Raw genomic sequence first — 23,409 nt, 5'->3', positions numbered from 1 at the left:
TCATTGGATCTGTGACCCTGCGGAGCTCTCCCCGGGTGCTGGGCAATAAGTGTGCCCCAGCTCGGCGGTCGCATCGAACCGCGGTGAGGGGAGCGGGCTGGACAGACCCCCACAGCCCTTGCACAGACACAAGCTGGCCGGCGGCCCCGGGACACGTGGGCGTAACAGTTGGGAGACGCGGCGCGGACTCTGGATTGCTTCCAGCGAACCTGTGGGGAGTGAGTGGCCCCGTTGCCGCGTGCCTCGGCCGTGTGGACCCAGCACTGTCTCCGGCCACTGGGCACATAGTGACTTACAGGTGCTCCGCAGGGGAGTGCTCCGCATTCCGAAACTCCCCGGGCCACGACCTACCCCGGTGACCTCGCAGACGCTCATCACTGGAGAACGCACATCCAGTGAGTGGTGCCCTTGGCTGCTGGCTTCCCCGGGAGACTACTACTCTGCCTGCGCCATGACGAGAGGGGGCGGCAGTGGCAACGCTTCCAAACAGGGCCCGATGGACAAGTTCGCGGGCCCCAGTGGGGGTGCGGGGGCCTCTGGCGGTCCCCAGAGCACTGGACCGGACAATGCAGCGTTGATGGCGGCAATCACGCAGTCGAGGGACATGCTAGACGCGAAAATTGGAGCAGTTGGAGCTGACGTGACCCTGCTCCGACAAGACCTACGCAATGCGGTCGCACGCATCACCGAAACGGAATCCAGGATCACGGAGGTTGAGGACGACGTGGTGATCCTCAAGAAGAAAGTTGCCGCCATGGAGGGGATCCAGAAGGGTCTTGCGCTGCGGGTGGAAGACGCGGAAGGGAGGGCCAGAAGGAACAACCTGCGCTTCGTGGGCTTCCCGGAGAACTGCGAAAAAGGGAACATGGAGGCCTTCCTGACCCAATGGCTGGAGGGATGGCTCCCCCCGGACTCCCTGTCGCGCTGCTTTGTGGTGGAGCGGGCGCATCGGGCACTTCTTCCCAAACCGCCCACTGGAGCTCGCCCCCGCTCGGTGATTGCTAAACTGCTCAATTACCACGATAGGGACGTTATCCTATGTCAAGCCCGGGCCCAAGACCCTCTAATGTTTGAGAACCACAAAATCCTTGTGTTCCCGGATTATACAAAACTGGTCCAGCAGCAGAGACAGTCGTTCACCGCGGCAAAAGCACGTCTGCGAGAGCTCAACATTCCATATGCTCTACTCTTCCCGGCACGTCTGCGGGTGGTCTTTCAATCCCGCACCCAGTTCTTCAATTCCCCGGAGGAAGTGTTTGAGTGGACAGACGAAACGGTGCGAGTCAAGGTGAACACTCCCCCTAGGAGGAACTCGGATTCGTCAACCACCGGGAGACCCCCGAAAACGCCTAGGAGATCACGCAGCAGGAGTAAGTGGAGGTCACGCTCCCAGAAGCGCCCGCCTCCCCGCGACGAGACAGCAGAGGCGCCGGAGGGGACGGATTCTTCCCCCTCTCAATCTTGAGATCCTCACACTCACGCTGATTCCAGAATTGGGCCTATAAGGCTGATGAGGTGCCTTGACGGATGGAGCAGGCCTGGCACTGCTCTTGGACATGCCACTCCCAGATGAACTACGTGACTCCTTACCCATGGGTGGCAGTGGGTCGGGAGGCGCTCGCACGAGAGCGGGCCTACTCCCGGAGTTCATTCCCACGTGTTGGGTGGGGGGTTGTTGTGTATTTGGTGGGTAGTTGGGTGGGATCCATTGGTGTAGTGGGTCTTGGACCTCCCGTTGGGAGGGTTGAGATTGCCTGCACCGCGACAGGTACTTCAATGTTGCTGAGGTATGGGGTGGGGGGTTGGAGGGGGGGTCGTTGGTACAGTTTGGGGCACGGGAGGGGGTGTAGGGGGGGGACAGGGGTTTGGGAGATCTGGGGATGGTGGGGGGGAAGTTGGGTTTCGCTCTAGCATGGTGTTTACGAGAACTTGGAGGCAGCGATATGTGCGGGTGTGGTCTTGGTGGCCTGAAGATCTCAGATTTTGGATGACTGATGGGGGCTGAAGGACAGGGGGCGAATCTTTCGCGAGCCTCGCTGCGTATATGAGCTGGAATGTGAGAGGGATGCTCGATAAAATTAAAAGGAGTGCGGTTCTACGGTTGGGGAAGACTGAAAAAGCGGATGTTTTGCTACTTCAAGAGACGCACCTTATGGGCACCAAAGTCCTTAGTTTGCGGAGGTATGGATATGAACAAGTGTTCCATGCTGGGTTCACGAGAGGGTCCAGGGGTGTAGCTATCCTGATATATCGTAGGGTCCCTTACATACATGACACACAGTGGCTGGATGTGCATGGCCGGTACGCATTTATTAAGGGGAGGCTGGGGAGTGAGCCAGTGGTCTTTGGCAGGGTGTATGCTCCACCCCCCCCTCCAGGACGCTCTGATTGAACGACTGTTTGATGTGTGGACTGACGTCCCACTTGTACTGACGATTGTGGGTGGCGATTGAAACGACGTGATGGATGGGAGACTTGATCGCTGTAGGCCCGGGGGAGGTCAGCTCTCTGATACTACTACACGACTGAGCAGAATGGCACGAGGGATGTGTTGGATTGACACCTGGCGATATCATCATGCATGCAATCGCGAATATACATTTGTCTCTGCGGTCCACAAATCCTTCTCTCGCCTAGACTACCTGTTCGTCCCACAGCCCTGGATAGGAAGGGTCGACTCTACTTCCATACTTCCTAGGGGCCTGTCTGACCACTCCCCGACCGCGCTGACATTGAGCCTGGGTGTGCGGCGACAGCCGTTTCGCTGGTGCCTTTCCACGTGGCACTTGCAGCGCGATGACTACCAATCACACATGAGGGAGGCAATAGCACACTACTGGGCGGAGAATGAGGACCCGAGTATGGATGCCATGACCTTGTGGGAAGCCCTAAAACCGGTGCTTCGGGGCGTGGACATCGCATGGTGCGCCGCGCACCGTAGGACCCGCACGTTGGCTTTGGCGGAAGCGGCTGCTCAGGTACGAAGCCAAGAGGCGAACTGCCTGACGGGAGAGAGTGGAGACGAGGTGACCAAGCTCCTGCACCTCCAGCGGTCATACACCTCCCTATTGCTGGACGAGGCCCGACAGTCTTGGCTCGCTACACAGAGCAGAATCTACCAATGGGGAGACAAATCTAGCACGATGCTGTATAGGTTGTGTCAGGATACCTATCAAGCCCAACCCCTGCCGGGCCTCCGAGACGCTGCGGGTAACCCTATCTCGGACCCCGGGGTTCTGGCCCGGACGTTTGCTCAATACTACGAGACACAGTATGCCCCTCGGGAATCCCTCCCGGCGGAGGAGATTGACAAATTCCTCGCTGATCTTCCACCCCGGGTACTCTCGGATGAGGCCCGAGATCGGTTGGACCTTCCGTTGTCAGCGGAGGAGCTAGGAGAAGCCCTAGGCGGACTGAACGCGGGCAAGGCCCCTGGGCCCAATGGATTCCCGTGCGAATATATGAAGGTGTTTCACATCCAATTAGGGCTGCGCTATAAGAAGGCCCTGGAGGTAGCTAGGGACCGCGGAAGACTGCCAGCAGACTGGCGACATGCCGAAATTGTGGTTTTTTGCAAACCAGGGAGGCCCCAGGATAGCCTGGAATCTTATCGTCCGATTTCGTTGCTGAATGTTGAGGCGAAGATACTGGCAAAGGCTTTGGTGAACCGCCTCCTCCCGTATATCACAGATCTGATCCATGCGGACCAGGCAGGCTTCATGCCCCACAGAGCGACGAGACATAATATACGGCGCGCGCATTTGGTGGTGGAGGCGGTGCGGGCGGCGGGCATCCCCGCAGCCCTTCTGCTGGCGGATATAGACCGCGCCTTTGACTCCCTAAGCTGGCCTTATCTTCGAGCACTCCTCCTCCGACTCAATCTGGGCCCCCGTTTTCTATCTTACATTCACTTGCTGTATACGGACCTGACGGCAGCGGTCAGGGTTGCGGGGGCGGTCTCCAGCTCGTTCCCCATTGGTCGAGGCACCCGGCAGGGATGCCCTCTCTCACCTTACCTGTTCGCTTTGGCTATGGAACCGCTCGCGGCTTGGGTGAGGATAGATGCCCAATTGCGCGGAGTGGAATGGGTGGGAGGCCCGTCTGACAGGATCGCCCTTTATGCTGACGACGTGCTTTTCTTCCTCACAGACCTTAAAAAATCGGGGCCGAGGGTCCTGGAAATAATGCATGTTTTCGGTGAGGTGTCCGGTCTTGGACTTAACGTACGGAAGTCGAAATTATGGGTCCTGGGTGCCGGAGGGACATTGGGTCCCTGGGGCTCGGCTCTGCAGGAAGCGACGGGAGGCCTTAAATACTTAGGCGTCTTTCTGACGGATATACCGGGAGTGTCGTGGTCCCGCAACATAGTGCCAGTATGGGACAAAATTCGTTCGGATATGCAGACGTGGTCCAGGATGCCCCTGAATGTCTATGGCCGCTCGGCCATGTTTAAGATGGTGGCCCTGCCCCGTATCCTTTACCAACTGCAAAATCACCCGTACCCGGTTCCGCCGCAGTGGTTTCGGCAGGTGAACTCCGCCTTGGGTCGGTTCCTATGGACTGGGGGAGCAGTGAGAGTGGCGCTCCGCACCTGCTTCCTGTCGACCTACTGTGGGGTGCTGGCCACGTCGGACGTTCAGTCCTACTATCAGGCGTCGCACCTGCTTGTCCTTAACGAATGGTGGTATGGGGATCGAGGCGACCCGACCTATGCCCTAGAGAGGTATATGATGGACCCGGACACGCTCCATACTATCCTATACTCGGCGGCTATCCGGAAAAGGCCTCCGATGGTCACCCAGGTAGTTTTCAGAGTGTGGCGCGACGCTCTCCGCCGCATGGGGTGGTGGAATAGGTTAACGAGCGAGACTCCCCTGTGGCGCAACGGGAGGTTGCCAGGTTTGGCTTCACTGCGGGGCTTCGAAGGCTGGGACGCCATTGGCATCTCGGCGCTGGGACATGTTCTAAAGGGCACGACCCTCAAATCGTTCCAAGCATTGCGGGAGGAATATGACATGCCCCAGTCCCAATTCTTCAGATACCTACAACTCCGACACGCTCTGGCCCCCGCAATAGCAGACATAACGTCCTTACCAGAATTTAGCCCCTTAGAAGCTAAGATATTTATGGGGGAATTGGAAACCAAGAAAATTTCGACCATATACCAAACGTTGGTGACCCATTGTTCCCCCTCTCTTGATAAACTGCGGGCGGTCTGGGAGGATGAGCTGGGGGAGTTGGAGGAGGAGGACTGGAGGGAAGCCCTGGAGGCCCCTAGGGGAGCAGCGATAGCAGTGCGCCTGCGCTTTATCCAATTTAAGTACCTACATAGGGCGTACTATACGAGGGAGCGACTGTGGAAGGCGGGGCTGATAGCCTCCCCGGAGTGCCTGAGGTGTGGAAGTGCGATAGGCTCCTTCTTACATACAGTATGGGGATGTGTACGGCTGCAGAGATTTTGGACTGGCGTGTGGGACAGTCTCAAGGAAGTTTTGGCATGGGAACTCCCCCGCACACCGAAACTGGGCCTCCTTCATGTTATGGAACAAGTGGGGGGTAATAGATACAAACGCCACCTGCTTCTTCTGGGTCTTACGGTGGCCAAGAGGGACATAGCCCAAGCTTGGAAAGCCCCCAGGGCTCCGCTGGTAGGGGTGTGGAAGCGAGGCATGGACTTCAACATGGGTCTGGAACGCCCAATCTTTGAGGCCAGGGGCTGCCCCAAGAAGCACTATCGGATCTGGAAGAAATGGGCAGACTATAGGGGCCTGCTACTGGACCACCCGGCAACTCGGGCCAGTGATATAGACCCTGTTCGCACTGCCCCTGAGTGAACTGAACCACATGCTGTTATTAAGATGCTTAAGCTCCTGTTCTGGACAATGTAAACACCGTGCAGGGTGGGGGGTGGGTACTAGGCTGGATTACGGGGAGGGGGGTTTAGGGGAATGTTGATTGAATATTTTGATCATTATTACACTTATAAGCTCACTGTCTTCCTGCTTCAATGGAAGCAGTGTTTCTTTTCTATTCTGTCAACTGCTAAAACCAAATAAAATTTGTTCTGAAAAAAAAAAAAAAGAAGTAAATTTCCAACCTTTCTCTGTATGGGTAAAGATTAGAGAACAGCGGATGACAAACCCTAAAACATGCAAGTCAGTAGGTTTGCACAGCCTCAAGAGGGCTTTCCAACCTTGGAACTATTGTTTACTCCTATCTGCAGCCCCAGTATGTAGTCTGCTGAAAGGTGGCAAAATAAGGGAACTGCAAGAAATCAAACCCTACAATAGTATGAGCCCTGGCATAATAAGTCTAACGAGATTGCTGCCATAATCTGTTGCCACACTACATGGCACCAAAGGAAAAAGTGGATTTTGTTTTACATGACAGGTAGATTTATGATGCATCCTGTCCAATGGACAAGTAGATATTTTCTAAAATTCCACACCCCTGCTGGTATATATTAATGTCCAGGGGACATGCAACATATGGAATTTCTGCAGGCTCAATTAATTCTCCAAATGCTGAAGGGGAACTCTAATTAAGGAACACAAAAAACCTTTTGGGCTTATCGGTGTATGGGGTGAATACAGATATAGAAAGTCCTTGCATGAAGCCTCTACCAATATGCCATCTTGTCATCCTCAAATGCTTTTCATATGCAGAAATATCAGTCGCAGCGGCTCAAGGGTGCACATATAAATGAATTTTGAAAGAAGTAATAATATCTAGATACATATTATTAAAAGTTCATAATTATGGAAAATTGAGTTTTATTCAGGATGCACTTTAAACTGGAACAATTACATGAATACAAAATCCACATAATGCCTTTTGTCTGGAAGAGATAGACAATATTTGTTTGAACATTCCTAGAGAACTTGTGGTTGTGCTCTTGTGTCAGGTGTTCTTTAGCTGATACACATTGTCATGTGGTTTGTATTGATTAGACTGGTGCTCATCATATTATGCATCTATCTGCTCATTAGCGCCTAAAGGCCTCAGGTTCCTTGTTTTTCTGTATTTGTGATTATTATCATCATATGACAATGCATTAGAAATATAACAACTTTTGATAGTGTGATTTTAGTTTCTATAGTGATGTACTTCTTTTAAATAATGGATGCTTTTAATATTAGTATAGAAAGATTTTGTATTCAAGATGATGACATTTCCCAGGAGTTTTCCTCCCATGCTAGATCATTAATCACAGGGAAATTTTCTCGCAATGGCTCTTGAGGATCAATATAAAAGAAATTCTTGGGTTCTTCTGGGGAGAACGGAGCATTTCCTGCTTCTAAGGAACTTGGTTTTATATAAAGGCTGCAGCCTGAGGGCACACTGGTTTCTCAGGAATATACATTGGACTTGGAGGCTGCTAAGGGCTGTCTGCCTTAAACTTTCTGGTATGCAGCAAATCCTATTCACCTTTCATGTTAGTAGTCCTTTTAGTGTTGATCGTTTTTTAGCCAGGGATTATCAAAACAATAATTGACAAAATCTAATATTTGTTTGTATAATGTTTACATTTGGTAATTTTAAATCATCACAATTGTTTTTATATTTACTGTAATTTTACCTCTACTGTGTATAACATTGCCTTTAACCAAAGCCTTATACAATTATGCTTGGTAATTCTGTGTGCTCTCACTGTGATGAAAGGGTAAAGAGAACCCATTTAGAACTAAGTGCCTCTGACAGGTTTTACCGTTGGATACTAATGTCAACCTTATTAGGTTAGGTTCAGGAGAGATTTGCTCAAAAACACATGCCAATTTTCCCCATTCTGAATAGTCTAAGAATTCTGTTCTTGTCTTAGAAATGCAACTCATATGGTCAGTTTCGAGCTGGCACATAGAAGCACTCCCGTCTTTGTATACAAGGTTTTGCTTTGCTCTTTCTGAAACCCTAGGTGAGAGTTCAGTCAACTCTTATTATCTAGAAATAAATACCAGACCATAAACAATCTGATGTAACAGTGAACTTCATGCTACACCTTTAAGTTTAAAGGTGTGTATTTGCCCAGGTAAATATTTGTACTGTTACTACTGTTGTAATGCAACATGTTCTTCTTTCATAAGGCTTCAAAAGATTTTCAAGTATAGGGATATGAAGGAAATTAACATTTTTGTTAAATTGAAAATGTAGTGGAAAAACGAAAGGAGGCAACCTGTAAAGAAATAAGTAGCAAACAACTTTTTATACTTCATAAATAAGTACTTACATTAAGTGTTTTGTCATCTTTTTTCTTCAGCTGCTGCACCTCATCAAGATCCTTCTCCAATTGTGCCTTGTCTTTATGCACAGAATGAAGTTCCTGGTCTTTCCTTTTTATGACAGCCTGCAGTTTGCGGTACTCAATTTCCTTTGCATGGCAATCATCACGTAGCTCTCCAATGAGGGTTTCTTTTTCCATTAATATTGTCTGATAATCTTCCACACCCTGAAACATACTCTGAATTAGCAAAATTATATTTACACAGCTCTGGGTAGGACTGATTGAAGATACTTTGGGTAGGACTGAGGAAGATACTTTGGAGTGAGACTAGCAAGACTACATTAGTGTCAAGCTCTTTGCACCCAAACAACTCCCCAAGTATGCATCAATAATCAAACCGAACAACACAGGTTTCACATTTACGTACACTAGGTTACTAAGTGGTGGCATTTACAAAAAAAATCAGCTCTTGCACAGTTAGCTACTTTCAAACAGATTGGTCACAATTACTCTGTTCGGTCCCGGCTGGACCATATAAGGTGAAGTGGGTTCTTATCACAGAAATCCATACAAATCCAAAAAGGCATCTTTTGACAAACACAAACAAAACTGCATTTTATTTCTTACTCTTTAGGGGCATAAGGCCTCTGAGTGTCTGTAGGTTTACTTATGCTAGGCCCAAAGTCAGATTCAAAAGTATCTTAGCTGGGTAAGCGGTGCCATTGGCTTCCACATTAAGATAAGGAATGAAAACCATCACGGGCAAGTAAAGTACAATTAGACAAAGTTGAAAATAAAGTCGCAGGAGGGCATTGGCCATGGTGGTTTCTTAAGATGAAAAATGGAGATATCGCAGCAACGCCTCATGCCCAAAAACATCAGGTGGGTTCACTCTCATAAGCCTGGGAAAAATAAACTGAGCATGCCATATTACAGACGCTTCCTAGCAAGGAGCAGAGATCATCACACCATCATTCTACCTTTGCTGGTGGTCCTAGTCCCTCAACCACACAGGTGTAAAGGAGAAGTATTCCATCACTTGAGATAGGAAGAAAAGGCTGTACTTGTAAAGTTACAACTAGACATATATATATATATATATATATATATATATATATATATATATATATATATATATATATGTACACACACACACACACACATACATATATACACACACAGACATATACATATATACACATACATATAAAAGATAATAACTATTGGAACTGGATGTCAAATGATTTACATTGATACGCTCTGATCTTAATGGATTTATAAAATGAACCTTTCCTCCATGTCTACTATATGTAAGCATCAGGTGGTGTTGAGGTAATTGGTCACTAGCACTTTAAAAATGAGCATTTGTATGAGGGACGTTGTCATGTGAGCCAGGCTCTACGAGCCGAAACGTCATGCGGCATACTCTGCTTCAATAAAAAAAATTTGAGCACTGAATTGGTCCGTGTCCGAGAAGTCTTTGGCGGCAGGACGGGAGGTGCTTGCTACCTGTTTCTAGACGCAGAACTTCAAGATATGTGTGGCCGGTGAGTTCCGAAACGGCCATTACACGGGACCCTCTTCACGCAACGGACAACGCCTGAATCGGGACTACATCTGGGCGTGGCCTGGATCCTACTGCTCCGGAAGGAGATTTGCGTTTGACCCCTTGTAACCACGATACAGACGGAAGCCTTACCGAGCCCATGGGACGACGGCGGATCGGAGGAAACAAAGAACCGTGAGAACGCCCTGGAAATCGGTTGGCATACAAGCGGAATCATTTGGAGGAAGAGTAATGTGCAAGCGGCGCTCTAAACCACAACTTATCATATTGAGTTTAGATTAGACGCCCGTTAACATTGACAAGTGCAGAGATGTCAACTGACAACGTCATAGATCGTGAGGGAGCAGCACTCACCATGTTTTCCGACAGCTCGCCCATCCCCGATAACATACGTGGGAGGGTTAATGATGGGGCCAGTAGCAGCACGTTGAAAGATATATTTAGAACACTGGAGAAAAAATCCAGAAGTAAATAAGCAAAATGGTGGGAGTCCAAATCCCTACAGCGATACATTGATGTAAATCGCATACCCCGTGGCTTACGTATCTTGACTGCACCCACCTATGAAGACCCGAACCCTGATTTAATGAGGGAGTGGGCGGAAATCAATTTAGAAGCCTCACGCTGCCAAGTACTCAGCCTCATTAAATATGCTGATATTGACAGGGCAGCATTGCTCATTTTGAGATAGCACCACTATATGAGCAATTAGAGACTATGGGTGAACAGGATGAAAAAACAAGATTGACCAATGAAATGAATGCACGTTTAAAAAAAGAAGAAGAAAAAAATCAAAGAAAGGAAAAAGTACAAATTTCAACGGGATAGTAATGACTACGAACTGGGTCAGATTTTTACATTTCCCAGAAAATACGATGTAATGCGGGGATCTGCCCCCAAACCTCCACCTAAATTCTAACAGAGTAGAAGGCAGAAGAAACAAACAGACTCCTCAGCCTCAACATTGAGTTCGGAAGTGGACACTGAATCCGAATCTGAACGCCGCAACAATGCTGTCATGGGTGCCCAAGACAAACCATCACCAGGGCAGGAAATACGTTTTTTATACCAAGAAAGGTTGCAGACACAAAGGCCACATACTCAACAAAACTACAGAGACAAAGGGCCAATTACAAGCGGCGGCAGAGGTACAGGGCGAGGAAGAGGCGGGAATTATCAAAAGCCAAAGAGGGGCAGGGGTCAGGGATCAACGAACCATTAACAACAAGTGGTCAACGGAATCTGACAATAATTAATTTGACGCCCCTCAGCCTTACCACCAATGAGGAAAATATTCTCAATTTGGGACTTTCTTATGCGACTCCTTGCAATTTTAACTATCCTGCCACCAGATGCGATCTCTATAAGGCAGTAGGAAAGCTCAAATTACGTAAGTTCTATGCCCTTAAACCAAAAATCTGAGGAGTGACTCAGCAGTCTAATATGACAACTACGACTGATATTTCAGGTACCCCTATCTCAGAAGACATTGTTGAACTATGAGACACTGAAGGGGTGGGGTATGATCAACATCAGACCAGATCTAGTTGCATCGGAGAGGTTGACGAGGATGGAAATCGCATATCTGCCCTTACCCCTTTTAAACCTCCATCAGTCTTTAATCCTATTCTGCCACGTGATGCAATAGACATCTTTCATGAAAACAGAGTCAAACAACTTAAAGATGTTAAACTCAAGATGTCCGCCACTCTAGACAGAAAGTGACATAGGGAAGAGCGAGTGGGTGCCCCCCAACATTGCCAGATCGCGGTGCGGGCTGAGGAAAGGCCCCCCCCACCTGCTGTTCACGGTGGGCTCCCCGGGTCTATTAATTCAACAATAGTATGGAGCTAGGCCTAGACTGATGGACAACGACTGGCCCTAAGATGGCTGCCTCCTAAGACGCCGAAACAGCAAGAGTTTATTGATGATAGTGATGGTTTATTGATGGTAATTAATAAGATCTACCCTCCGCCTAACACAAGGAGGTTAGCATCTTAAGGAAAGCTCTAAGGTATCAATTATCCGCACGTCGCCCTCACACTCCTGCAATATCCACTATCATACCTCAGCCTATGCCCTATCCCTCCTCTACCTCCCTCACGACACCTACAACCTTACACCGGTCTACTCGTTGCCTCCTCAATCACGGCCCCCTTTCCAAGGCTAGTCCTCTTGTCCCCTTGCTCAGTTCATCCTCCCCCTCCCCCCCTCAGCTCGCAACAATGCCACCAGGCACGTCACCCTCCGTCATACCTCCTACCTTGTCCCACATGAAACCTCACGGCGTGAACGCCTTCATGATTAGCTTCCCCCCTAACCTCTCTCCTAAAGCGAGAAGAAACCACAAGCACAATTTAATTAGACAACACCCAGAAACTCTATTTGCCGACACATACCACTGCTCCTCCAAAGGACAGTTTAAGATGGACCTCATCTTCCACACAGATAGTCCGGAAAGCTGGAACTCCGTATTGAGAATACAACTGCACATATTCAAAACGACGACCACATCACACAGCTGCAAATTGACAACCTCCCTACCTAACCAGGCAAATAGAAAAGGGAATACTTCAGTGACCATCTACTCTAATGGCACAGTTTTGGTACAGGCCAATAATGAGAACCTAGAGGCCTTCGACTCCCTCTTCCCCACCCTCTGCTCAGCACACCTACAGTCACGACGTCCTTCTCCTCCCCATCCTAATGCCCCGAGCTACCTCCCTCTGCAGGAGTTAGAAATATCCTCCTCACCCCTCCAGACGAGACACCCCAGTCCCCCCCTCAGAATCCCCACTCAACACGCTGTCTCTGTGAACCACATCCTTCAGGTCTCTAATGACAACCAACGCCCGCTCCCCCCGCTATCCCATCCTCCTCGTCATCACTCTAACATCCCACGAGATCAGCCCACTGACCCCCAGCAACCTACCAGAGAAGACCAAGCTCCACCGCCCCAGCAATCTTACCTACGCCAACAACATAACACCCTCCCTAGAGCCCGGTCTACGGACCCCCGCATCACCCCAACCGACCCACGGAGGAAGAGCTCAAGACCTAACAATCGAACAAGGGCTTCTAATACCAACAGCCCAGTTGACCTTCCCAGCATTAAAACCCCAATGGAGATCCGGCCCCCCTTCCCTCGAGATGCCCCTACCCATAACTGCTCATCAACAGCCCTGAAAAATATGGCGCACCGGTTGTCCCTACTAGAGAGTCAGCTTGAAATGATATGCAGCGGTCTGGAAGACATCCTTTCCAATCTTGATAAGACTCGTAAGCCCCGACATGTCCAACACAGGGCCGCTGATTCGAATGACTCTTTTACTCTCAATGTCTGTTCTGGAAACTTACCTACGCCCGAGAAACGACCACCAAGACCCCCTAGAACTGACGCGGGGATCCCACTTCATTCTCCCTCAAGAACCTCAGCCCCCGCATTTGAAGCTCAGACAAACACTAGTAAAGATGTGGAGACCCAATCAAATAGACCTCTCAGATCTGCTGCAGCAATGTCAGATGAAGAAGCCATGGAACTAGCCTCCACCTATGTTTCCCATCACCCAACTGCCACCAACGCCAAGATTCAAGTGATCACAGGCTTCGGAAGAGATATCACACCTGTGACGCTTACCAGACCTCCACCCGCCCTCACCTTCATACCGAGGGCCCCCTTAGAAAAGCAGACGACCAAACACAATATTGCTACCAACTGCATGCTCATTAACTGTAGATCTGCCCACAAGCATGCAACGGAACTTGCCGAAGCCATCCTCTCTCAGGACTTAGACATTGCGTTCATCACGGAGACTTGGCTAAAGGAATGCTCCACACCTTGCTTTGACATGTTAGTGCCCCAGGTTTCAAACTCATCAATAAAGACAGAATAGACCAACGCGGTGGAGGGATAGCCATCATCCATAAAGAGGATATTGACATCACTGTAATGGACCCTTGCGAATATAGCTCCTTTGAATGTTTATCGGTCTCTGTTAAGCTTAAGAACAACAGCCCTTTAGTAGGTCACCTTCTCTACCACCCACCCGGCAACAACACTACTTTTGGGGAACATCTTTCTGACCTGATTGCCCATTGCGCACTGAAAGACATTAACCACATAATTTTGGGGGATCTCAACCTACGTTGGAATGAATCCAATAACGCCCTAATCCAGTCGCTTAATACTCTCCTTTGTGTCAATAACCTTTCCCAACATTGCTCCGAAGAAACTCATAACAAAGGAGCGACCTTGGATGCCATCATTGCTCAACAAGACACAATTACAATCGACAACATCCTCCCAGTGGACTGGTCGGATCACCACATGATCTTATTACACATTAACCAAAGCGTCCTATCCCTGCCTCCTGTGCAGGATCCTCCCAAATGGTCGAGAAATTTCTCCCAGATTCCCCTGGAAGTCATGGAAGATAGGCTAAAGTTGCTCCTTCCTAACGACGAAAATCTATCCACAACCGATCTTACCTCACTCTATAACATCAATATGCTAAACCTCCTCGACCATCTAGCACCATTGAAACAAAGAAAGAACCGAACCATTCCGTCCAGATCTTGGTTCGACTCAGACACTAATGAAGAAAGGAGACAATTAAGAGCTGCTGAAAGACAATGGAGAAGTGTGCCTACTATCTCCCACCGAGACAAACTGAGATCCATCCGGAAGAAGTACAACAACCATATTAAGAACAAGAAATCCATGTATTTCAGATCTGCTCTCGAAAACGCAAAAAACAGACCCAAGGAGCTCTTCAGTATTATCAAACAACAAACTTCCAAACCGGATTCCTCGCTTGGACAGGCCTCCAAAGAACGTTGCGACAACTTCGCCAACTTCTTCAATGACAAGGTCTCCAAGATTGAGCGCTCACTGGTCATCAACTGCTCTCCCCGACCCCATAGCAGCATAGGGGGGATGCTTGGTTGCGCTCCACCACCAAATACTAAACCATGGTCACTCTTCCAGCCCATTCTAGAAGAAGAAATAGTCAAACTTATCTCCACCGCGAAACCTTCATCTCATACCCTTGACCCCCTTCCTGCTCTTCTAGCCAAAAAACTGAAACTCTCCCTAGCCCCACTTTGGTGCAGGATCATTAACAGCTCCTTAAAAACCGGAACCGTCCCAGATTGCCTGAAAGTGGGACAAGTCACCCCATTGCTAAAGAAACCAGGCCTCGATACAAATGACTTAAATAACTTCAGACCCGTCTCCAATCTTCCTCTCCTTTCCAAAATACTAGAAAGGTGTGTTCTCCAACAATTAACACAGCACTTGAACAATACCAACCTCCTGGACTCACATCAGTCAGGATTCAGGAAAGGGTGTAGCACGGAAACTGCAATCCTTAACATAATTGATGACATACACAAATCACTTGACCAAGACCAATGCTGCCTCCTCATCCTCCTCGACCTATCTGCAGCATTCGACACAGTTGACCACTTTCTTCTCCTCAAAGCCCTCGAAGAAAGGGCTGGACTAGATGATGTGGTCCTCAAGTGGTTTTCTTCTTTCCTGCATAATCGCTCTCAAAGAATCAAAATGAGAAGCTTTGAATCCGACCTTCAACCAGTCAATAGAGGAGTTCCACAAGGTTCAGTACTCTCCCCTCAACTCTTCAACATCTACATGGGACCCCTCTCCACCCTACTCAGGAAAGCTAACATCCCCTTCCACCTCTACGCAGACGATACTTAAATCTATCTGGAAATCTCCTCTGCTAATGACATTCACAGACGCAACAAAACACTAAAGGAAGTCCAATGCTGGCTATCAAGCAACCATCTAAAGCTGAACCCTGACAAAACGGAATTACTCCTCATCTCAAACAAAGAAGAAAACCCACAAATGATCGAATGGCTAAAAGATATAGACGCGCTCAATAAGAATCTCTCCCTATCGGACTCCCGTCAAATCACTAGGCATCACACTTGACTCCAAACTAGATCTGACCAAACACATTAAGATCTCGGCTAAGAGCGCCTTCCTTAATCTGAAGCTACTAAGCAAAATAAAACCTTCATTCCACCCAATGATCTCAAACAAGCCACCCAAGCATTGGTGTTATCAAGACTTGACTATGGGAATGCAATCCTCTCCGGAATACCCATAATTCATCTTGCTCCACTGAAAACAACCCTTAACGCGGCTGCTAGAATGGTCACTGGAATAAAGAAATTTGACCACATCTCTCCGGCACTAACAGAACTCAAATGGCTACCAATAGAAATGCGGGCGAACTTTAAAACAGCATGCCTCACCCACAAAGCCCTTCACACTGGCAAACCTGAATATCTGGCGGCCAAACTTAAAAAAGCGGGCCAGAACAGGAACCTCAGAAGCTCTAACACCCTACTCCTGATCCCACTAAAAACTCGAAAACAAAAAACCAAGGACCGGTCCTTCGCCGGGAATGCACCCAAAATCTGGAACTCTATCCCCCCCGACATCGGAACTATTCCTTCTTTCCCTAAATTCAAAAGCCAGCTCAAAATCCTGTTCCTTGATCGCTCCTTAACTATCAGATAGGATCACCCTGGAATGTCCTAAGAGAGAAAAAAAAACTATGCAATGGATTTCTCCCTCTTCTTCCACTGTGACTCGCACTTTGAATGTCTCTGTGCACTATATTGTACTTTGCCATGCTCGATTTGCTTTCTTTTTGCACCGCCTTGTAATTATGTGAAGCGCTCCGATACCTTGCAGTTTGGCTAGCGCTATACAAAACTTCTTAAATAAATAAATAAAATTAAAGACCTGCAAAAAAATACCTGCTCGCAAAAGAAAAAATATGACAAACAGACACAGCAATACGCAGCCCTTGTCTCTCGCCTTACCAAAGAAAAGAACATTGTCATCCGCGGAAGTGACAAGGGGGGCGCTATTGCCCTTATGACCAAGGGCAATTATGACAAGGAGGAGTACCTCCAACTCAATGATCGGCAGTGTTATGAACGGATCACTATTTTGACCCTCAATACCATTAAGGCTGAATTTCATCGTAAATTGGTGAGATGGAAAACAAGCAGAATGATCTCGGACACTGAATTCAAATACTTGAAAATTGAGAACCCTGTGACCCCCCTTATCTACTTTATTCCCAAGGTACACAAAAACATCGAGAACCCCCCTGGCAGGCCTATCATCTCAGCCAGGGGGGGCCTGTTGGAACGCACATCGATTATTTTCTTCAAGGTTATGTACGTTCACTGGAATCATATGTACAGGACACAGGAGATTTCTTGCAGAAAATCCAACATATTAAGTGAGTAGAGGGCGACTGGCTGATGGCACTTGATGTCACCGCTCTCTACACTAGCATAATACACACGGATTGGCTGGCAGGTGTCAAATACTATCTATCCCGACGTTTTCATCTGTTTAGGGATCATAATGATATGCTATTGCAAATGTTGGAATTCTGCCTGTCTAACAATGTATTTATGTAAAACAATCTTCTTTACCGGCAATTAAAGGGGGTGGCAATGGGGGCCAGCTTCTCTCCGAGCTTCGCATGCTTGCACATGGGAGCTTGGGAGGAGCTAGTCCTCAAAACCACACATCAGGAGGTCTTTGATGCCAATATAATTGAGTGGTATCGATTTATCGATGATTTGTTTGTTATTTGGAGGGGAAGTGAACAACAGGCCAATAAATTCATCTGTGATATCAATACTAATGACCTCAACCTTGCGTTTACAGCCACACTGAGTCAAGAAACTATCACCTTTCTAGACACTGAGGTGTATGTTAAGAATGGCAAGTTAGAGACCAAACTCTACCGTAAAAGCACAGCAGGGAATAGTATCTTGCATGCGAGTAGCGCCCATCCGGCTCATCTCATTGCCAGCATACCCTATGGGGAAATGCTGCGCATGAGGAGGGTGTGCAGTAATCCAATTGACTTAGAGGAGGCCCAACTAGCCAGCAAGGGAAGATTCCTGGAGCGAGGATATTCTGAACAGCTTATTGAGAGAGCCCTGGTTAAATCAATGGGACTCATAAGACAGGATCTTCTTGCAAATTACGGCAAGGATACTAACCGTAAGGAGGTGGCGTTGACAAATGAGGTAGAACAAAATGTTAGTGAAAGTAAGATCTTCAGAATAATTACAGGATATAGTTAGCAACACAAGGCCATTTATAATATAATCAATAGAAACTGGCCAATTGTTTTAAATGATCCAGTAATTGGGTCTACCTTACCAAATAGGGCCTCATTAACATTTAGCAGAGCACTCTCCCTCAAAGATCAGTTGGTGGAAACCAGTCCGGAGACCTTAGAGAGAACAGCTTGGCTGCAAAACAACAGTGGCTTTTTCAGGTGTAAAACCTGCAAATTCTGTACACACGGGATTAACAAAAAGTCAAACAGGGACGGATTCAGTGAATTAGAACACCCTATCACACAGGTCTTGACATGCAAAACGGAATTTGCCATTTATGTATTACAGTGCCCATGCTCACTGAAGTATGTTGGAAGTACCAAATTAGCTGTACACAAGCGCATACTTCAGCATTTAAGAGCAATGGCCAACCAGGATAACACATATCCGGTGGCGCGGCATTTCCGTGAGTATCATCAAAGCGATAACACCAGCTTGAAATATTTTGTCATTGACACAGTCAAGGCCAGTAGACGAGGGGGCGATAGGGAGGCCAAACTACGAAAACTGGAGACCCGGTATATACTACAGCTAGATACTAAGGTACCGGGGGGCCTCAATATAACTAAGGACATGTATACATGTCTGCCATAGCTCCAGGATACCTTAGTCTACTTTGGTGGGGGAAAGGAGCCCATACTCAGCCTTGTGTCTAATAGGGAGCCGGCATGCATCACCAGCAATTGGAGAGATACTGATACACCAATTAGTATTCACTATAAATGAATACAGTTCCGTTGTTTTCTGAAATAGATCATAGGTATCCAAGGCTGGGGATTACCTGAACTAAATCTTAAGGATGATTCTGACTATTTACCATATTTGCTTGTACATTAAATTTTACTATATACATTTGTATAGTATATTACCAGCATTCACTCTATATAAATTCGACATACTGCTGCAGCTATTATCAACAACAACTTGAGATTATTGATCAACACACAGGTTTTAACATCACAAATTTAGAATTAAAAACACATTTAAATAAATTTTTTATCAAATCTTTCACTATATGGATTTTTGATGGAAGGTTTTTGGAAGTGGTCTACACATTCCTCATACCTTATCCAATCCAGTGTGTGAGAGCAAATGGAAGAGTAGGGTTAAGACCAATAGGTGATCATCCATTATCATATATTTTGGTATATGTCCATCATAATAAATATGCTTTGCACTGTATTTATAAGTCTCAAATACTGCATCCTTATAGTGGACCTAGACTAGTCCGTAAGAAGATGATGAGTGTATGTTTACTATTGGCAATATTTGCACATATAGATAAACTGTTTAAGTTGTGATTTTGCATAATTTGCGATTTTGCACAATTACATATGCACTTGCACTTTATTTATACAACTAAAGTAGTAGTACATTGTATCAGGTTGTTTACATTGCATATTTGCACTAATTACGGTATTTTGCACATTAATAGACTGACTTGACAGTGTGTACATTTTGAATATTATATTAATGCAATTGTGTTATTATCATTTTGACATATTTATTTGTTTTAGAATATTTATTGGACATATAATCAAACTGTGAGCGGAAAATGTAGAACTCCATTAGTTGGCCATATATGAATTCGATATCTACGAATATATGATTTAGACCACATGGTCCAGGTAATTTACCGGCATTACAAAAAATTACAACTATTGGAACTTGATGTCAAATGATTTACATTGATACGCTCTGATCTTAATGGATTTATACAATGAACCTTTCTTCCATGTCTACTATGTGTAAGCATCACGTGGTGTTGAGGTAATTGTTCACTAGCACTTTAAAAATGAGCATTTGTATGAGGGACGTTGTCATGTGAGCAAGGCTCTACGGAGCCGAAACGTCATGCGGCATACTCTGCTTCAATAAAAAAAATGTGAGCACTGAATTGGTCAGTGTACGAGAAGTCTTTGGCGGCAGGACGGGAGGTGCTTGCTACCGGGAAACATCCTTTATAACGAAACTTTCACAGCGCGGTACCATTACCACGTAGGTTTTACAACGCAAGTCGTTACAACGACTTGCGCTGGAGAGCGCTGTAGGATAGGGAATAGTTTAATTTACTATCCAACACCTTCCCTACTATCCACGGGGACTAGAGTTGGAATAGCAAATTAAACTATTCACTATCCAGCGCCCCCCAACGCAAGTCGTTGTAACGACTTGCATTGTAAACCTGCGTGGTAACGGTACACGTTGTGAAAGCACGCGTTGTACCGTCATACATCCTTGCTCCCTGTTTCTAGACGCGGTACTTCAAGACACATACATATATATACATATATATGTATATACATACATACAGACATACAAACTTATTCAAGCACATGAACGTATGAAAGCTTCAAAACCGGAAAATAATTATTTCTCATAGTTGCAAACAATAGTAACATAATTAAAATACTGCACAGATCGCTCAAAATATATTTTTACCTTGAATTTCTGGATCTGTGCTTTGTGTGTAGCATCTCTTGCTTTCGTCAACAATGCATTTAAGCCATCTATTTCCTGACTGAAGTCTTCATTCTACAAGATTACAAAATATGTAAACAGAAACCTGAGGACCAACAGGCTGATCTATTTATGATGTGGACAGCACGTATCTATAATATCTCTTATTCCGAGAATATCGAAATATGCTACTAAGATTTGAAGTTATATGTCAGCCAACAAAAGAACCATACACTGTTTCCTTATACGCTCCCATTCAAAATGATCAAAGGGAAAATAACAACAATGGAAGAAGATGGAAAACTGATAAGGGAAAACTCTAAAAATAGAAAGCAATGTTAATAATTGTATTAACCTCATGCGTGCGGCGCATTTTCCCGCCGTGCGCTGAGTTTTTAAAAAACCCGCGTTACATGACGAGCTCAGCTCGTCATGAGCGTACGACAGTCATACCTCATGACGAGCTGAGCTCGTCATGAGCGTCGAAGGGGTTAACTATTTTACTAAGAATCTAAGTCCCTTCGCTAGTTGAAAAACAGAGGATTTGGTGATCCCCCAAATCCACAACCACATCACATACACACATTAGGTAAATTGATTCCTTTTCTAAGCTGACAAAGATGGTATTTTATCACACTGAACAATTAAAGGCAACAGAATATACAGCTAAACAGGCTGAAGGTCTGAGAGGGGAGCAATACTTGCTTTATCGTTAATTGTACTCCTGGTCCCATTTTTCCTTAATTTGCAAACATGTGTATCAGACATCTACTGGAAGGACCCAAAACGGTTTCTGAAACCTGGAACCAAAGCTGAGCACAGCTAGCTACAGAGCATGTATAGTATTCAGGTCCTTTCTTAAACCTGAAGGAGCTAATGATTGGCCATCTTTGCTGGACAATTAGTAGTTGGGTTGGATCCTCACTGAGAACAGCTGAGGGCTAAGGAGCAGAAGCAATTGAATCACCATAAAAGGTGTCACTCACCTCTTTCCTCTTCCCAACTAATGAGCTGATTTCCCAGCAAATACATATATGTGTATATATATATATGTGTATATATATATATATATATATATATATATATATATATATTAAATTATAGGAATTTGTTTTTATTTCCTAGGTATTTGTTTTGTTCGCAATTTTAATTTCTGAATTGAAGGACTGTTCAACAGATCAACAGACATAGTGGTTGTTTGCCATACATTTTGTCATGCCCTTGTCTGTCTCTATTACAGGATCAAGAATGGTGTGGGGGAAAAGACAGTAATCCATCTAGAAAAGGTACCGAATAGAGAGCTGAGGAGCTCATGCCATTGTCTTACAGGAACACTAGTTCCGGAAAAGCAACTAGGTCAGTGGTCAGGCCAATGGCGGAGAAGAAAGTGATCCCACCTTTTTAACCCCTTGCATGCTCATGACGAGCTCAGCTCGTCATGCAGTGCACTGCTCCTGTGCTCATGACGAGCTGAGCTCGTCATGAACAATGGGAATTTAGGTCATGCAACGCAGAGGAGGAATTGCCTTAGCACTAATGTGGTTAAAGAAGGAAAATTAAATATTAATTGCTATGGTATGATAATGTGGCTATAAAAGGAGAGTAAAAGGCACGGCCTACATTGAACAAACCTGCGTCTCAGCCAAAAACTCCCCTAATGAATAGATCCAGGCAATCTTGCCAACAGTTCCCTGAAAAAATTATAGACATGTTTAAAGCTCATAAATACTGCTACATTCTAACAATGCCGGTTTCTATGGGGATTGGAGGTGGCATCTGAGGAGCACTGGCCAGGTACAGGACCCACTGAGGCTGTCCACAGTTCTAGGTGCTTTTTCACGGACAGGATGGAGGCCAAATATACAGCTTATCATGAGCAGTGGCAGCCTAATTGCTGGACAGTCCTGATGCTCCTGCAGTAGTGGGTAGGTCTAAAGCCTAATGGATCAAAGATACACAGTCATTTCCAGAGACCAGCAAGAGGCAGGTTATTTGGGTTAAGGTCCAGTCAATGCCGTGTGATACCTGAAAAATGCCTTGAAGGCAATACAAGAGTTCTCCAAATGCATGGACTAGAAGTCTGTTTATGCTTTGCCATCAAAGAAGCTTCACTGCAGTTCAACAAATAATTAAAAGGCAGCAGAATTATTGCAAATAAAAATACGATGACCTGACCTCAATATCTAGACACAATGGTGTGTGTGTGTGTGTGTGTGTGTGTGTGTGCATCACAAACAAAATCTGCCATCTTCATAAATGTTATTGTTTGAAGCACAAATCTGGTGGATGTCCCATCTGTAGTATACGTGCGTTATAGCCACAGCACTTATAATAGCCTAATGGGATATTCATCACCTTTTGACACTATCCCATCTGCCAAACTCTAATGAAAGCCTTAAGTGTAACATATATTGTGCAGGCTGGATTTACATACGTAACTGTACTTTTTATTGGGTGGCTTCTCTACTACAATTTTCCTTTATTTGAAACAGGGTTTCTGGACAGTAAAGGGCACAAAGGTACACTAAATACATGGTGCTCAGTGTGTGAAAACCAAGCTCAGTTTTATTGGGTACACCATTGCATAGATATTTATTTTTTGCCCACAGCCATACCTCTTTTTCCTTTGTCTTTAAAGCCAGGGTTAGTCCTTGAATAGTTTTATCTCGTTTAAAACCATTCTTTTTTTCAACAACAAGTTCCTGTGATTTGGTTTTAAGTTCAATCTGAAGAGCCTAAAATAAAAATAAATAACAAACAAAATCAATTTTCCATGAGCACTCGAAAACAAGGAGCAAGCGAATAAAACGTACTAACTGGCATTTAACGAGTGTTAGAAAATAAAGTTGGCAGTTGGAACCTTTTATCGAGAGGCAACCTTCATTCAAACCATTAAATCACATAGTAGCAAAAAAAGTTTGTTTTGCCCACAATGCTTTATCTGTAGGACAAATCAAAATAGTTTATACCATAA

At 46.0% G+C, this 23,409-nt stretch overlaps 1 protein-coding gene across 2 annotated transcripts in view; it reads right to left on the bottom strand.

Annotated features, from left to right (window-relative positions):
* The window catches only part of CDK5RAP2 (CDK5 regulatory subunit associated protein 2), an 841,564-nt gene that overhangs the window by 658,144 nt on the left and 160,011 nt on the right, over positions 1-23,409 (bottom strand). The window contains exons 9-11 of one of the 2 annotated variants that reach the window (XM_078642183.1): positions 23,051-23,170; positions 20,418-20,510; positions 8,225-8,443 (exon numbers count right to left, since the gene is read on the bottom strand). In XM_078642183.1, coding sequence (XP_078498309.1) covers positions 8,225-8,443; positions 20,418-20,510; positions 23,051-23,170 — 432 coding nt within the window. The remainder of the gene's footprint in view (positions 1-8,224; positions 8,444-20,417; positions 20,511-23,050; positions 23,171-23,409) is intronic. The other variant, XM_078642184.1, reaches the window with a different exon arrangement.

Source organism: Lissotriton helveticus, chromosome 5_1 (genome assembly GCF_964261635.1).
Source record: "Lissotriton helveticus chromosome 5_1, aLisHel1.1, whole genome shotgun sequence".
Taxonomy (NCBI): Eukaryota; Metazoa; Chordata; class Amphibia; order Caudata; family Salamandridae; genus Lissotriton; species Lissotriton helveticus.
This window is presented reverse-complemented; position numbering and strand designations above follow the sequence as displayed.